The 18173-nt window shown below is 36.3% G+C and overlaps 2 protein-coding genes across 6 annotated transcripts in view; both read left to right on the top strand.

Moving 5' to 3' along the window:
• LOC141428332 (uncharacterized) overlaps nucleotides 1-18173 on the top strand; it is a 609788-nt gene that overhangs the window by 279882 nt on the left and 311733 nt on the right. For all 5 annotated transcript variants that reach the window (XM_074088283.1, XM_074088284.1, XM_074088282.1 and 2 more), the window contains one exon: nucleotides 2981-3091. In XM_074088283.1, coding sequence (XP_073944384.1) covers nucleotides 2981-3091 — 111 coding nt within the window. The remainder of the gene's footprint in view (nucleotides 1-2980; nucleotides 3092-18173) is intronic.
• LOC141428341 (23 kDa integral membrane protein-like) overlaps nucleotides 1-18173 on the top strand; it is a 420431-nt gene that overhangs the window by 353598 nt on the left and 48660 nt on the right. The gene's annotated exons all lie outside the window — the stretch shown is intronic.

The raw sequence follows: 18173 nt of genomic DNA, 5'->3' as shown, positions 1-18173 counted from the left end.
GAGAAAATTACAAGGTAAGCAATAGGCGGCCTTATCGCTTAAGAGTGATCTCTTCCAGGCAACCTTTTTTACAGAAAGAAGGAAGGACTAGTTTAGAGCAGGTGGTGCATCAACCATAGATCAGAATATTAAAACTCAACAAAAATACATCTACATACACATAATCTACACAAACAAAAATCATCAAATTTAAAACAAATAAAATAAATATTTAAATCTTGTATGTTTTAAGGATTTTTTTTTGGAATCTTTTTGTATTTTTTATTTCAATTCAAAAATTTTACTTTTACGGTCATCCCGTAAAACCTAAATTGAATTTAGCGTCACTGCTTAAGTGGCTAAATAAGAAACAAACAAGCTGACATATGTGATGCATAGGGGAAATTCGTGTCTGTACCGTTGACCAGCAGTGGTGTAGCGGTACGGAATACTGAGAACCTGGTTTCGATTCCCAGTGCTGGTCTTATTTTTCTGGTTTTTCTGTGCATCTATATTTCAGTTTGTATTTTCAGTTTTGAAATAAAATAATCAAATTATCATTTTGTATAATATAAAGATGTTGTCTGCGACTTAATCTGCGAGGAAATTCGGAATTTTCCATGACTAAAACTATCCTACATCCTCCTTGAGACTTAAAATATTTCCATACCAACTTACAATTCACTGCATAGTTGAGTAATAAATTAAAAACTTACAAACTTTATCATTTATAGAAAATAGAAATATTTATTCGCTCTTCGAAAAGTACATAGAACATAATAAAATACATTAAAAACCGGCCAAGAGCGTGTCGGACACGCCCAAAATAGGGTTCCGTAGCCATTACGAAAAAATTAAGTAATATTTTTCTAAGGATTTTGTATTTTATACGGAATCTTCCAAGTTTAGGTATATTTTATACCTTAGGCTGCTATTTACTCTAATAATTCTACTAATAATTCTCAAGCAAACTAAGCCGTTATAGTTTTCCTTGAAAGTTTGATATACTTAATACCATCCTGAATTTTTTCAAATTTTTCCACCCACCGGTTTAGATTTTAGACGAGGGAGGGAACGTTGGCACTTTAAAGTTGAATATTTCGCAAATAAATCACTGAATTGAAAAGTCGTCTTAGCAAACCCAAATAGTTTTAAAATACCTATTCAACGATACCCCACACTATAGGGTTGGATGAGAAAAAAAAATCACCCTCACTTTACGTCTATGGGAGGAGTGGAGGACCTACGCTAAAATTTTTTTTTGATTTTTTTTTTATTATACCATTTGGTCGGCATAGTTTGCATATATATCCGTGCAAAATTACAACTTTCTAGCATTGAGCAAAGCCGCGGACGGACTGACAGACAGACAGACAGACATGCCGAAACTATAAGGGTTCCGTTTTTGCCATTTTGGCTCCGGAACCCTAAAAAGTACAATTTAAACACTTAGATACTTAGTAATTTTTAGTTTTCATTTTTATTTAGCTATTTTAAAGTTACAATACAATACAATTATTCTTTATTGATCACTAAAAGCAGTACTGAGACATTACAAAAAAAAACAGGTAGACAATAGGCGGTCTTATCGCTTAAGTTAGTTTTAGTTATGTTAATTTTATACTTAGTCCCTGTTTTTATACCTACTTTTATTGTTAAATAAAAGTATTTTACATTTAATCACTACGAAACTCGAAAACCGAAGTTCGTATAATTATTTACATTATAATACTACTAGAATTATATACTTACTGAAACCATTAAAATTTCAGAAAAGTTAAAATAAACCTAATTCAATATTTACTTTAGATTCAATGCCAGTTTCGTTTAAGTACATTGTATTTAAATAACATAAGATTCTTTATATTTAAATAATATATTCCTACCTACTAGTCAAGGGCATTATTATGTATATGTACGTTTCTAAGACGTCAAAAATATCTGTACACCATTATGCTACTTACTGTAATGGTCGATGTATACATTTTTTATTTGTCGTTGTCGCTGTGGAGACAATGCTCTCGAAAGTACCTATTTACATTGCAATGATCCGTAAGACTAATAGAATAGAATAGAATATTTATTTGCATAGAACAAGTAGTTACATCAACTGTTCTTAGATGGTAATGAGACAAAAGGTTACAGGTTAAAGGTTAGGCTGGCTATTTGTACAATTTTCTTAACTAGCATGCAAATTACATTAAAATTTACCCTAAACGTCCTACTGTAATTTTAACCTCTTACAATCTCCTTCTAGGGAGAAACAGTAAAAAAAACAAAATGGCGTCTTTTAATGAGCAATTTTGTGAGTAAACGGGCTCAATGGTTCGCTCTTTGCTTTTTCCTTGCTTTTCTTTGGGTTTAGTTATTTAACCGTGGCGTTACTGTCAAAACGTTTAACTGAGATTTAACAGTTTTGAAGCAGCAAGGGAGATAACTTTGTATAACAAATAACTTAAACCTTTACTGCTTTCTGTTCTAAAGTTTGCCTGGAAGAGATCATTCCAAAGCGAATTTAGCTGACCTACCTTTTTATCGCTCTATCCTTTATTTTTCCTTCTTATAGTTTGAAGTCATCATCACACCAGCCGTAGGACGCCCACCGTTGGACATAGCTCTCCCCTATATACCTCCAGTTGCGTCGGTTGGAATATTTATAAATGCGAGTCTTTAAATACATACGGTAGTGTGCCAAAAGTTTTTCTTAAATTGTATTAGCGAATGTGGGAATAAGTAGTTTTTATTAAAAATAAATGTGGTCTAAAAAAATAACAAAGATAGATCGCTGGAACTGTGAAGAAATAATACTTGTCATTAGATTTCCTATTACTAAAACAAACAGTAGGTAAACATTTTGATGAAACAGCGGCTATTGCATGGTAACACGATTACACTCTTTCTGTAGAACATGCAGCGAGTCCAACGTGCTTTTAGCTGGTTTTTTCTCCACAATTAAATTCTGTCGAATATTGACTTTATGAACTGTTTGTCTTTGCTTCAGGAACTGCTGGAAAGGCGGATCAAACAGCTGGAATCACAGCTGGAAGAGGAGAAATCAAAAACACAGCGCGAGCGCCTGTCTGTCACCAAGCTACAGAACAAACTCATAAAGGTAAGTCCGCCATCTTGGTATTTAATACCATTAAGCAAAAATTCCAAGAGCCCAGAGAGCAAGTTTTTTTTTTGTGTTTTGTTTCTGTAGGTACTGCTTGCCCGGTGTGCACAGTCTGGCCAGTAGATTAACAACGCGTTTAGGATATCTCGCCATCGTCGTCGTTCCGCGGCGCCGAATTTAAACGTATTAACTATCTTGTGTTGAATTGAATGTAAAATTTGTTTTAGTAGCTTTGAAATAAGGGGTCGGTCGTCCATAAAAAAAAACTTTTTTTTTGGTTTTCAGGATTCTGTACCTAAAGGGTAACAAAAGGAATCATATTCATTTATTTATTCAGAAGCAAACAGTCTCTTATATATATTACAGTAACTTTTTCGTAAAAACTAGATTTATAGATTCCTATAGAACATATTGAAACTTTACATTTATATTACGTAAAATTAAATACCTACATTGATATCACTACAACGTCCGCCCGTCATAATGGCGTTCTTACCTATATTTTTACATAGCTACAAATCTACACGGAATTCTCGGTGCCCAAGTCCGACTCGTACTTGGCTGTTTTTTTTAAATTATATCATGGCACTCATGCACGGCATCTTTAAAATAGGTAAGTTATATCGATATTATTGTTACCTATAATAAAATAAAACAGAGCCAAAACCTAATAGAACCGATCTATTCCCATTTATTTATAATCATCAAAATTGAATTTAAATCAAATTTTAAACAAAACCCATCAATTGCCATCATCCCTCCATTCTCAATTCTCAATCATAAAACATGAATATACGGCACAAATTCCAACGACAGTACTAAATCAACCCGTCTACTGATTTAGTTATTTACTGTACATTGTCATTGATTAACCGAAAGGGTTAAAATTGAAGCTTGATTGAATTTTTCGTTTACCCTCTTACGATCGGAGGGAAATAATCCTGAGTTAAATATTACCTCTGAGATTGAAACAATTACTGCGAAGCCTACACAATGGGTATTTTATTTCCAACGATACCTGTTTTGTTAAGGCGGAGCACACCATCGAATAAGGTATTTGACTATTTTTTATTTTATAAATCAAATTTTAAGCTTCCGTTACATATACATAACGAAATAAGAAAGGTTTGAAAATCAGGATTAGAAAGAGGCAGAAATAGATACTAGCATGTGCTGTCACACGCAAGTATTGCCACACCTGCTGCATAAAAAAAGTTTTTGTAAGAGTCAGATATACGCGTATATTTTTGTTATAACCGCAAACTTCAAGGTTAGTCAGTAAAAGCCCTAATAAATATAATTTAATATATTTTATTCAAAAATAAACCTTTTTTTCCTTATAAAACAAATTAGCACGCAATGTAATTTAATCAGCAATATGATCATGTAGTAACACAGTACATGGTGACTAATTTTATTTTATTCGGAACGTCACACTTACTGACGTGACAACTGTCAAAGATCAGTTCTCTCTCGTGTCAAATATCCATATTTATTTAAAAGTCATGTGCACAGTTATAAAAGGTGTGTATATAATTGTTCAGTCCATGACGCCCTCTAAGGGCATACAATAATAAAGCGATAAACCTCTGCGTCGAAAATACGCTTTTTTACCATAAAGGAACTACAATATCATCTTAAGTGAATGGTTCTGACTCTGACGCCGCCTTAACTGAGGCAGTTGTCAATATTTGGCTTCTATTAATTAAGGGCTCCCCTTACTGTTGAGGCATCCATCGTAGCCGAAAAAAATATTACAGACTACCCTAGCTTTTGCCCGCGACTTCATCTGCGAATAATTCCCACGGGACTATGCAATATGCCAGGATATACAAATACCAAATTTTAATTCAGTGGAGCGTGGAGATTTTGAGAGGTAGACAACCTGTAGTAGTGAAATTGAAAATTTATACTTTGTCACATCCATCACAATTTCTACTCCCAATCTATCGCTGTTCAATAAAGGGGAAAGGGGAGAATTTGTAAAAATCAACACATTTTCCGCTGAGCGCATAGCTGGCCAAAAAACCTCCGTGAACCAGTCTGGCATTTATCCGTGAAGAGGGCTGTGTATTTGGCTAATTAAGAATTTTCAAATGAAATTTCTTTACAAAGTACAGTACTGGTCCTTTTTATCTCGCTTTATTTTTAGTTTGGCATTCCAGAAGTTTTGCTATCTATTGTATATTAACGTAGACAGGTTTGTCAATTAATTACTGAATAAGAAGATTTGGTAACTGATTATCTGTTAAAAGAAATAAGAACAGTGCCGTCCGCAAGACCGGCAGTTTCCTGATTTGTATCCATTTCGTGACATTTCGTTTTTTTCACATGTCGTTCTATCTCTCTTTCTTTCTTTCTTATTAAAATCATCGTATATTAATCTGTTAACTTTAATATAATACCCGATAACAGCCATGTTTCCAGCACAATACGTCGTTTATCTTTGACGGTGGAGCGCCGGGAATTCTCTGATTGCCAGCGTGAAATTGATTGGGCTCTTTTTTGTCCGTCTGTCTATTACCCCTGGTGCGGAATTTGTCTGCATATTCCTATGGGCCTATGGCGTATTGGAATATTCGATGCGCTCTGATTTCTAACTTTTCATTCGACGGTGAATATTTAAGGTTTTTTATGAAATCTATCTATATTAAATGAGCAATTGTTATAAAAGTATTTATATCTTGTACTAGTTTTTGCTCCCGGCTTCGCCCGCGTGGAATTCGGTTATCGCGCGCTGTTCCCTCGGTGCATTTTCCGGGATAAAAAGTAGCCTATGTCGCTTTTTGGTCCATAAGCTATCTCCATGCCAAAAATCACGTCGATCCGTCGCTCCGTTTCGACGTGAAAGACGGACAAACATACAGACACACACACTCGCATTTATAATATTAGTATGGAACTAGTATAGAATTAGTATGGATTAACCATTTCGACAACATTTACGTGTGCGAAGCTACGGGTAAATTTTTTCTCACTTGGGTCGGTCCCTCATGTCTGAGGGATCGTGGTATCAGGGTTTCATCAATGGAGTGGATAATCTCCCTCCATCAGGTCCTGTCCAGAGCGTCTCTTACGACGACGAGTCTACTTGAGCGGTCCATCTCATTGGTGAACAACCGCGCGATGAGCGCTAGAGCAGAAAAAGAGGGAGAGAGAGAGAGAGAGAGAGAGAGAGAGAGACATTTATTTACACATATTCGATACACATAAAAATACATTAGATGGAAAAAAATTAAAACTACAGACACAATAGACTTGCATCGCCTCTACGCACTATATGTCCACAATGTGAAAGAACGCGTTGCTGACACCATAGTAAACAAACGAGTTTTTAGTCGGAGCTTGGCCAGGATCAATCTATTGCGTATCGCAGCCCAAAGTATTCTTGACATAGGTAGTATTTTAGCATATCGGTAAAGTTTAGGCATTTTATTTAGAATAGAACCTATGGGTACCAACGCACATTAGACAAAGACGTTTTACAACAGAATATAACTCTCAACGCAACCCTACTTACTGTACCCTTAACCGCAACGCTACTAACCGAAGCACTTTATCAGACAATACCAACTCGAAAGTACATTCCGCTTCCAGACGTTCGATTCTATATTTTAGTTTCAAGAGTTTCATTAGAGTTTGTGCAAGTTGCAGCCCGCGGGTCCGTCTCGGTAAACAACGACCGGCCATCCTTGTGTTTGACTCTGTTTAAATTTCAGCTTTGAAATTCACAATGGACGGCAACGATCTTTCAAGAAACGCCGATGGAAACTTTGTTAAGTTCATCCTTTTATACACTAGCCAGAGTAGCCAGTTTGCTGGAAAACTTAATCTCAACTTAGTCGTTAAAGCTGGTTTAACCTTGACAGTAACAATTTATTGAATCAGGCGTTACTTTCCGGGGTTCATATCAATGGACTTAAAGATTTTTTTGCTCACCCGCGACCTTATGATAGCTAAGTTTATGCAAGATGCGTGTTCATACAGTTCCTGCACCTCCACACTGTAAGAACACACTAAAATCACACAAAACCATCCATCACCACCATCAAAATACACTGACGCGTTTCGAACTCAACCAGAGCTCATCTTCATAGCAAAACAACCGTACATCATGCTACCAGATGTTAGACAATGTCTGACAGTAACACATTATGACACCACTTTTTATACTGAGCTTGAAACTTCAAGTAGGTACGTAGTTTTTTTGGCAATAGAAAAAAATAGAAACCAAACAAAAAACAGTCTAGTCCTAAATAGTTTTATTGAGAACATTTACAAAATAAGTAACAGCAAGTTACAGTATGATATTATATCTTGAACATACAACGGCCATTCATAAAAAAAAAAACGATTTGTCGAGATTATATCTTTTTTTATGAATGTTACTAAAAAAACAACAATACGTAATAGTAATCGCCCACCTAATCAATATGGGCCCTTATCTGTACCACAAAATACAGATAGTTCAGAAGTCAATCTCCTGTATGTGCTTCACTTTTCATACCTACGCTCGGCGGTCGCTCTAAGGTTGTCAACTATGGCACAAAAAACTATCGTGGTAGTGGCACTCGTATCTAGTTGTTTGATTTATTGTTGATAATGAAACGGGAAGAATGAAAATACGTATAAATTAATAACTAAAATATTTTAATGTCATTGTTATTTTATTAATTTGTCACAGAAAATATCTTGCGACGATTTCATTTAAACAGCCGTCCACTGAACAGTTATAATAACTTTTTTTTTTGTTGCGCCATTATTGCACAAATAAGTTCACAGACGCGTGTCTCAAGCGGATAGCACTCGCGCTCGCACTGGTCCCAACCGGTCCGAGATATCGTGTCCGTGAGCAGTGTCTATGTGTGCGTTGCTCGAGCGCACTTGTATGGAGATTGATTTCTGAACTATCTGTGTTTTGTGTCTGTACTATCTTGGAATATGGAAATACCAAATTTCAAGTCAATCCAACAACAAATAAATAAATAAATATCACGGGACAATTCACACCAATTGACCTAGTCCCAAAGTAAGCTTAGCAAAGCTTGTGTTATGGGTACTAAGCAACGGATAAATATAATTATATAGATATAGATACATACTTAAATACATATTAAACACCCAAGACCCGAGAACAAACATTCGTATTTTTCATACAAATATCTGACCCGACACGGGAATCGAACCCGGACTCAAGCTTCGTAGTCAGGTTCTCTAACCACTAGGCCATCTGGTCGACAAATAATACGATAAATCGATTTCTTAAATCTGAATATCGCATACCAACTTGACAAGTTAAATTAAATCTTAGAAATATCAATGCTATTCCAAATATTTTCAAACGCAGCGTTCATCTTTTAAACTAATTCATTAAGAGACATCAGAATTTCGCGTAAATCTCTGTAGCATTGTGTCGTGCGACGTGCCAGACGATATATGGGGAAACTTTAAATTTTACCCCGTTTGTTGGGAGACACGTAACCGAAGTTTAAGGGAGATTAAGTCTACGTGAGAAGGTGTAAGTGCTGTTTCACTTATGTAGATAGTGCTTAAAGTTAAATCGACTAAACACTCTACATGACAGGGCTTTTGAATCTGAATTCCATCTCCAAAATATGCCACACCGAAATAACAATGACATTATTGCATTTGTTTTAAAAAATTACTTAGTAATGCGGTCATAAATCGATCAAAAAAGTAGTTTTTCGTATTTATCTTGAAAAGGTGAAAATATGTATTTATGTCAGTATTGTATTTTGTATTAGCGGTACGATGCCTTTTCTTGTTTCGAGGCTATTTTTTAACCCCCGACACAAAAGAGGGGTGTTATAAGTTTGACCGCTATGTGTGTCTGTATGTCTGTGTGTCCGTCTGTGTGTGTGCGTGTGGATGGACCGATTTGAATGCGGTTTTTTTTATTGAAAGCAGGTTTTCTAGCGATGGTTCTTAGATGTTTTAACAAAATCGGTTCAGCCGTTTTTGAGATATTGAACTGTGAAGTGACAAAGTCGGGGGTTTTCCTACTTTTTGTTGGTTAGGTTAGGTTAAAAGAAGTGAAACTAAGTGGAACCCATAAAAAAAATTCTGTCAAGATAATGGGGATGCTTGAGGAAAAACCTCCAAACTAAATAGGTAGTTTGACCAAATTATGTACAAAAAATGTACTTACGCATTTTTCTTTTTTTCATAAAAAGTAATTAGCAAAAAGTGTTTATAATTTGTCCATGTCTGACAATGGTAAATATCAAAGTGAAAGACAAAGACAAGCGAAGTTAACGAGCGTAACAGGCGTTTAAAAATGAGTGGTAAGACGGGACTTAATCGCGCGAAAAACATGCAAAACAATTGCTTTTTTTCTACCCAGCATCAAAGTGACAAGACAGCCTACTTGTCAACAAATAATGATCAATCTTCATTAAATCAACAACTTTAATCAACACTACAAATCGCGAAATATCCAAGGAAGCCTAATGAATCAATCTCCTCGGTAATTAACCGTTAAGGACGGCGTTCAAAGGCGGCGCGCGCGCAGGAATGCGCGTGACCGATGCAATTAGTCGGTCCTTCGAGCCGGATGTTTTTGCCAGTACTCCATCCAATAGCAGCCTAATTGTCTTATTTCCTTTGCCACATGCAACTTAGTTTGATCCTTCATTCATCGGCTTAGATCTACTTTTGCGATCGATTGGATTTAAAGATATTTAGATCCGTAATGTAATATCTTATAGCAGCAGTGGATGCCATTTTGAACTTTGTTGGTAAAGTTTTTAGGGTAGTTTTGGAACGGTTGTATTTAACTTGGATGTCATCCAGGATGCCATTCCTCACCTAAATATTTTAGATGTATGTGCGTCTTTTTGTTTCAACTGAGCACCTGAATGTGGCACCTGTGATCGTTAGTCACTGCGTTTTTGCATTGAAATAGTTTGGCTATTTTAGATAACTGGATTTATTTGTTTTTGACGGTGATGTGTTGTGTCGATTAGAAACAAAAATGTAGATGGCATTCTAGATAACAAACTCAAACTAAACATGTATATGTATTTATGTATGGATGTATGTGACCTCTTTATTGTGCAAAAATAAAGAAACAAAAACAATTGGCAAATGTTGAGATACATGGACAAAGGCGAACTTTAAGGGATCTCTGCCAGTCAACATTTAAGGGGATGAGATGAGCATTCAATTGGGGACCATCAGAGTAAGTTTAAAAGTCGGTCAGTGAAAGCTACAGGCTAGTATGATGTCATACAAATTACATTAAAATTTGAATTAGTTTTCCGAATAAATACTTTAACATGACCGTCTTTAGATTCTCTAGTTTTAGTTGCCAGTTCTTTCGGAAATCCCAACGTTACCGAGAAGTATCTATGCCTTGGCCTTGGCTGGAAATATTTTTTCTAATACGATACATACAAGTACAACTTTTTTACGTTAGTGGTCATAAAACCAGCATAAACCACCAAACTAACAGCAAATATTAATTACCATGGCAACCTACCTGGTCTACCTGAGCATTAATTACAAACATCCCCTGAGCCCACTAAACCATAATCTTGACAAAGAACAGTAGGCAATAATCGTAATGTATCCAACTAATCAAACTTGGGGGATTCAATTACACCCGACGCCGTCAGATGACCCTTATTACAGAGACAAGATCTTTATGCCCGTCTGGCCCTTTGAAACGCACTGTGCTGTTAACCGCAGCGGTTTTTGTCATCGGTTTTTAAAACGCCATTATGGTTGAATTATCTATTGTAAAAGGTATTTGGTGAATCGTTTGACAAGTGTTTTGTTAGCTTTTGTGCTAAGGTTTTGTGATAAAATTTTATAGGTAAAGTGTAAGCACAATTTTAAATTAGGTTTATCTTTTTCTATTTCGTGACAATGAATATCACTTATTAGTTTTGATTAAAATGTATCTGGAACTTATCATCTTCTTATTCGGGAACTAAGTACTTCATTGGTCTATACTAGATCACAATCACAATATTAAAAACATGATTTACAACAGTAACTTGATTTTAGCAAAGGGTAATAATTTATCTCTGCGAAGTATTATTAATTACAATAAAGAGAAACTTTGTGGTCGTACCGATTTACAAATTATTTTATATATTTTTATTTCGTTTACTAATTTAACCATGAAAATGAGAAATTTTCGCAGCATGGGATGCAGACACAGTTAATAAAATACCTCGTGGTTATATTTTCTGTTTCTAATTATCTGTTAAATTTAATTTTGGCAAACAAAATAAATTCTATGATGGAGATAAATATGCATTACCTAAACTAATTATTAAAAACAAACTGCCCGTTGAACTCGCTCGTTTTCCAAGTTAAGTGCGTAAGTAATGAGCTCCTTGTCTTTTGTGATCTTCGTCACGGTCGAATCCCTCGTATAATTGTTTCTTATTCAAAGTAAACGTTAAACAACAGTTAATGAATCCATTCACATACGACAACCACAGTATAAGGGCAAGAAGGAATTATGTAATACTAGCGTTTACCCGCGGCTTCGCACACGTAAATCATTAGATCCAGCAGCTGAATTGAAATTTCGTTTTCTTTAAAAAATACCATGGGAATTCCTGAAAATTAAATCGTGGTATTCATTGACGTTACATTAAAAACAATCATGTAAAATTTGATCACTCAGCCCAGCGGTTGTTTCGAGATTTTATCCCTATCCCGTGGGAATATCTGAATAAAAAGTTGCCTATGTTCTATTCCAAATGCCCAGCTATGTACATACCAAATTTCAACCAAACCCGTCCAGCCGTTTCAGCGTGTAACAAACATACTCACTCGCTCATTCAGGCGGACATTTTGTTAGTACAACAGTGCAAAGTGAAGACGGGCAGCTAGTAAAAAATAAGTTCTTCGCTTGCATGGTTCGGATTACATGATGCCCCCCTTTCATTGACAATAATAAAAATCTAAACTGTCCAGCTTCTTCCAAGCACCATTATGCCGCAAGTATAATAAAATCACTATTTCCGTAGGATCAAAGCTCTTTGTTGCGTTTGTAAACAAACGCTGGGACCGCCGCCCGCGCACCGCTGCCTGCACCTGCTGCGTTTCTTAGAAAACCACTTAAAAATGAACACTTCCTATTCCAATGTGTTGTGGGTCATCTCATCACTGAATATGGAAGGATCTGCTTTTGCTTGTGACTTCGTACGCGCAGAATTACAATTTGTGGTCAAGCTTCTTCATCCCTTTTATGGGATAGAATAAAAGAAATAGAAATATCGTAATCGGACTCACAAGAAGGGTTCTGTCCCACTACCATGACTTTAAAGTGACCGTACTCGATAGCGACGGCGTAAATTATTTGTATGGAGATTGTACAGTGCCTCTAGTGTGGCATTTTCACAAAACATTCGTTTACTATTCGAAGACGTAAATCGAGCGTTCGATCTTCGATACGTAGCCGCCACATGTTCACGGTGCGGCGTCGTCACCCGTTTTCGTTACGATACGCGGACGAAATAGTTTACGTAGCAAACCTACACTCACAAGTTATTGTGCAAACTTTCCGCTAGAGGCGCTGTCCGTGTTTCCATACAAATTGAGATTTTAACGCGAACGCGATCGAGACGTATTTTGTGAACGGGAAAATACACTAAGCGTACAGCGCCTCTACAAATAATTAACGCCGTCGCTATCGAGTACGGTCACTGTAAACTCATGGTAGTGGTACTGTTCTGTACCGTGTGCCGAAAGAATTCACGTTTGTTTTCACTTCAGCAAAGTTGAGTTATCATGATCGGCGTTATGATCGGTATCAGTCTGAATAGTGAATATTTCGGAAAATGCAGCGAACAATTTTCAGCTTATAATTATTGGTTATCGAGATAGAACCACTTTGACCCAAAACGTAACTAAAATGCATTCCTATGATGCTCAAGGGATGTGTCTGCCACATTTTCGGTGTCTAGCCAGACACTAGTGTCTGTCAAGCAACATTTACTCGGCAGTACTTATACAAGCAATAATTAACATCTATGTAAAACTCATGACTATACAATAAATTATTTGATTAATTGATTAATAACTAATTTAATTAATTGATTTATGCGTCACTATGCCCAGTTTTTTTTATATTTATCGCTACAAACAGAAAAACAAAAGCCTCAAACGTAAGAAGACGAATAAACAACGGTTTAATTTATACAATATTTCCCGGTGAGACAATTGTAAAATATATGCAAAGCCGCAACTCGCCTGGAAGAAAAAATAAAAGAACGAAACCTTCATTTAGCAGCACGAGGAAGCATAACATTGTATTATTTACTTCTGCCATTTTTTATTCTGGAGTGGCCACTAGAACGACACGAGTCTGACTGTCTAAGGCCCTGGGCACACTTTCCGCGACGGAAGGCCAATATTGAAAATACAAACTGAAATATAGATGCACAGAAAAACCAGAAAAATAAGACCATCACTGGGAATCGAACCCAGGTCCTCGGTAATCGTACCGTGCTATACCGCTACACCACTGATGGTCAACGGTACCGACACGAATTTCCCCTATGCACCTCATATCTCAGCTTCTTTGTTTCTTACTTAGTCACTTAAGCAGTGACGCTAGCGACATCTATGCCGTAGCCCTCATCGAGAAGCTTTTTCGGCACTCCATTGGAACTAACCGCTCACCCGGACAAGAGATATCGTTACTAAGCAATCAAATTAAGATTGGTTTTTTGGAATCTTTTGTATTTTTTATTTCAATTCCAAATTTTTACTTTTATGGTCATCCCGTAAAACCTAAATTGAAAATACAAACTGAAATATAGATGCATAGAAAAAACAGAAAAATAAGACCATCACTGGGAATCGAACCCAGGTCCAGTGATGGTCTTATTTTTCTGTGCATCTATATTTCAGTTTGTATTTTCATTTTGAAACCAATCTTAGGAAGGCCAATACCTACATGTTATTGCATATAAGTATATTACAAATACCGGGCTCAATACGCGGAAGATCGGTCGTTCCGCATAGTATCCAATAAGTTCCGTCGCGGAAGATCCGCGACGTGTGCATAGAGCCTAAAACTACTGAACCACCTGATAATTATTAATTTAATCAATGGTACATCTGCAAGAGCATTTCGGCGCTGGCACGCTCTCTACCTCATTATGCCAGTCTTACAAGTCCACGTTATATTACACGTCCAACTGCTGCACAGGTCTCCTCTGGAAATGGGAGGACTTGGGCCGTGTAGTACCCACGTAGGCCCAGTGTGCATTGGGTGCTTCACTTACAACATTTAATTGCTTCGCAGATATCTTCAAGATATTTTTCTTCACCGTAAGGGTCGTGGTAAAATTTCACTATTTTAACCTTTTTTACAAGCTTTTATTTACACGCGCGATTTTTTATTTAGCTGTCCCGTTGTCTGTCTGTCTGTAATCAAATCTTGCAAGTTAGGTACATTTGACCAACTTCCAGTAGTCAGATTGACTTGAAATTTGGAATACTTATGTAAATCGCGTGACAATACAATAATCTAGTAGTGACATCCTGGTAGTCCAGCCAGGATCGTCTCCGCAGGACGGAACTCTTCAACGGTTAATAGCATCGACTTGAAATTTGATATGCAAATGTAGATTGGGTGACAATGCAAGTAAAGTCAACAAAAAGTACTGCCAGCAAAACAAGCTTGTATTAAAAATTGATTTTTTATGGTTAGGGTTTTTCCAAATACTATATTTTTGAAAACAATTATTATTAAAAATTATTAAAGCAAATGGAAGTCAAATATAGCACGATGTACATGTCGTACCTTTTCGGTAGAAAAATTACATGACTAATTCGACTTTTTGTAAATTAACTAATTTTTCGATTTTTAGACAATTAGTACGCGAGTTTAAATAATGTCGTGTCACGGCGAATCATAAACAGTCCATTAATAAAAAGTGTCGTCAGACGAAGCAAACAACTGACAATCGATATTGCAAATGCGACAAAGAATCTACAAACAACCCTTTTTATTTCAAAACATACTAAGTGGTTAGTCCCTGTAAATTTATTCCAAAAGCGCCGCTTTCGTATTCTGAGGCGTGAGGTTGCAAATATGCTGGTTACTGCTTCAGTTCAGAGGACTAGTGCGGGTTTTTATATCTAACAGTATTAATATCTGTTTTTATTTTTATTAGTCATATCATAGCAAAGGCTTATACACTAGGACAGTTCGATACCAGATTTGTTAAGTGATTTGATAAAATCCCGGAAACATTCAAAGTCAAAATATCTTTACCTATTCAATTTAGGCACACCGGTTTGGAAGAACCTCTGTTGAGAAGAATCCGGCAAGAAACTCAACGACGTAAATATATTTTTTAAACAGTATCACAATAATTTTCAGTTGACGCAACCAACTCGCGAAGTCAACTCGTTCTGTCATTTCACTAGACAGATTCAGGGATTTGATCAATGATTGATTTTTTCTAGGCAAAGATAAAATGGATTCGGCATTTAACATCCTGCGTGATTGGGTCCTTAAATATCCTTTAGAGATATTTTGTTCAAATCTCGGTTTGGCCATTTCCCTGTGACATCTACAAGGACACTAAAATTATAAACGATTATAATATATCAATGCAAAGTGCTTTACTCGTTGTCGTTACTCGCTGTAACTTGTTTATTAAAAATATTTCTCAAAAAAATATTACTAGCCTTCTTTGTATTGCAAAAAAATACTAAAAACGCCCTAGAACCCCATGCTTCATAGCCAAGGACACCGCCAGGTCATTCTATCATTCATTGAATTAATACTTGGATATAAATGCTACTCCGCAACATACGTCGTGACGTATGTCCATCTATATTGTTATAATCGGTATGAAAAATGGCAGCCATTATTTTCGTGAAATGCTCTCTGACACATTATTTATCGGCCCGTTCGTAATACAGGGGGGATGAATGCAATATCTAGCGCGAGACAAAACCTGGTAATCGTAGTAAATTAGAAGACCGCTTTATGTTTGATACAATATCTTACTAGCCTGTTGCCCGCGACTCTGTCCGCGTTGTATTCGTTTATCGCTATACCGCGGGAACTATGCTGTTTTCCGGGATAAAAACTACCCTATGTCCTTCCCCGGGACTCTATGTATACCAAATTTCATTTGAATCGGTCTAAGGCTAGTTGGCGATAGTGTCGTGAGTAGGGTCACCAGATGAAAATTTGAAAAGTTCGGTAGAATAGCCTTAAGAATTTGTCGCATTTTTTTCATGAGGTCAAGTTTTGGAGAAGAAATCAGGGGACTACGAAACGTTGAGTTCATGTATTTTTAATAGGTATTTTCGGTGAAAGCTGCATTGTCTCTATCGCGTTCTGCGGGGGGAGGCTTGAGGTTAAGGCGAAAGCAATAGATTTTACAAATACCTATTTTTCAATTCTCTCGCCCTTAGGGTTTCCTCTTAATCATAACAAGCTTTGGCGCTCGTCGCAGGAGGTAGGAAATGTCCAAGTCCATTGTATATAAAGTGCATTCCGAGTGTACCCACCTGCATGTTCATTTGCATCATGTTCATTTGCATTTATGACTTGAGAAAATTTCACGCTTTGTGTTAAGCGATTTATGTGTTAGTTAACGCTCGAAGCTTGCGGTTTCGTGAATCTCATTTGTTTTTATGAAGACGAAGCATTTTAATCTACGAGCAGCTTGCATGTTATTTTACTTAAATACTGATTAACATCTACGTGCTTATAGATGTAGGGAATGACCCGTTGCCATCATGAAAATTCGGTAAACACGACTGCTTCCGGATGCTGCCGACGTGTCTATGAATTATTGTATTGGTAAGCGGCTGTTTGTGTTTAATAAATGGAGTACTTTATTTACTTACTAGCTGTTGCCCGCGATTACGTCCGCGTAGTATTCGTTTTTTTTTATAGCTGGCAAACGAGGATGCGGGTCACCTGATCACTGCCACCCATGGACACCTACAGCATTCGCTTCGGTTATCGCTATTGGAACCATGCAATTTTCCGGGATAAAAACTATCCTATGTCCTTCCCCGGGACTCAAAGTATACCGAATTTCATCTAAATCGGTTCAGCGGTTTAGACGTGATTGAGTAACAAACATCCAAACATGTTCACAAACTTTCAGAAATAAATTTTAAACCATGTGTTTGAAGCATATCACACTGAGATGATGTTATAAATAGCACGACCAAATTAGTTAAATTGACTGCAACCATCCTATTGATTAAGGATTAGTAGTTAATTAATGAAATGTACGTGTATTTTTTTATTGAAATAAACAGCTTTTTTTTTTCTTTTTTTTTTTAGTAGGTATAGAGAATGTAGTGTAAACGAAAATCGAATTAAAATCTTACCTTAGGTGTTATGTTAACCACTCTATATCGATTAGTACTTAAACATTCGATACGACCTTCCTCTACGCTGCCTTGATGGGTATTGAGACTGACAAAAGTAGTATATATATAAGTAAATGCGAATATTTCAGAGAAAATACGATGAGAAATTATTATTCACCAGGTACTGTACTTCGTTGAAAGTAAACCTCGCCCGTAGGAGTTTCTAACTCCGAAAATCTTATTCGAAAATTCAAGTAAAAACTTAATATCTTTTAATTAATAACCTTCCTTTCATTGCTACAAGTAATTTTACTCATTTAAATAACTTCTAAATAATTTTAAGTCTTATTACGGAATACATTTATATTTATTCGTTTTACGTAAACTTTATAGCTGAAAGGTAAGGGCTGTTTTAGCTTGGGAAGGGTATAAAGAAGGGTTTTGCCGAAATATTAGGGCCTTCATTTGAAATCAAAACATTAGAAACTTTGGAAGGGCCTTAGAGTGTATAGAATTACAGCTTTAAAGTGATGCCAGGTATATGACATATTAAGGAACTAAAACAATTGCTTTGGTCACCCACGACCTTATGATAGCTATGTTTATGCAAGGACTGAAGCCAAAGCCGCAAAGTAACGCCTGATTCAATAAATTATATGACATATTGTTTAATTGAGATGGCAATATCCGTAAGTAGAATTTCGAGAGTTCTTGTGGTAATGTAATCATTGTGAAAAAG

Source organism: Choristoneura fumiferana, chromosome 5 (assembly GCF_025370935.1).
Source record: "Choristoneura fumiferana chromosome 5, NRCan_CFum_1, whole genome shotgun sequence".
In the NCBI taxonomy this organism is placed as follows: domain Eukaryota; kingdom Metazoa; phylum Arthropoda; class Insecta; order Lepidoptera; family Tortricidae; genus Choristoneura; species Choristoneura fumiferana.
Note: the sequence above shows the minus strand (reverse complement) of the source record. Positions and strands in the feature narration are given on the sequence as shown.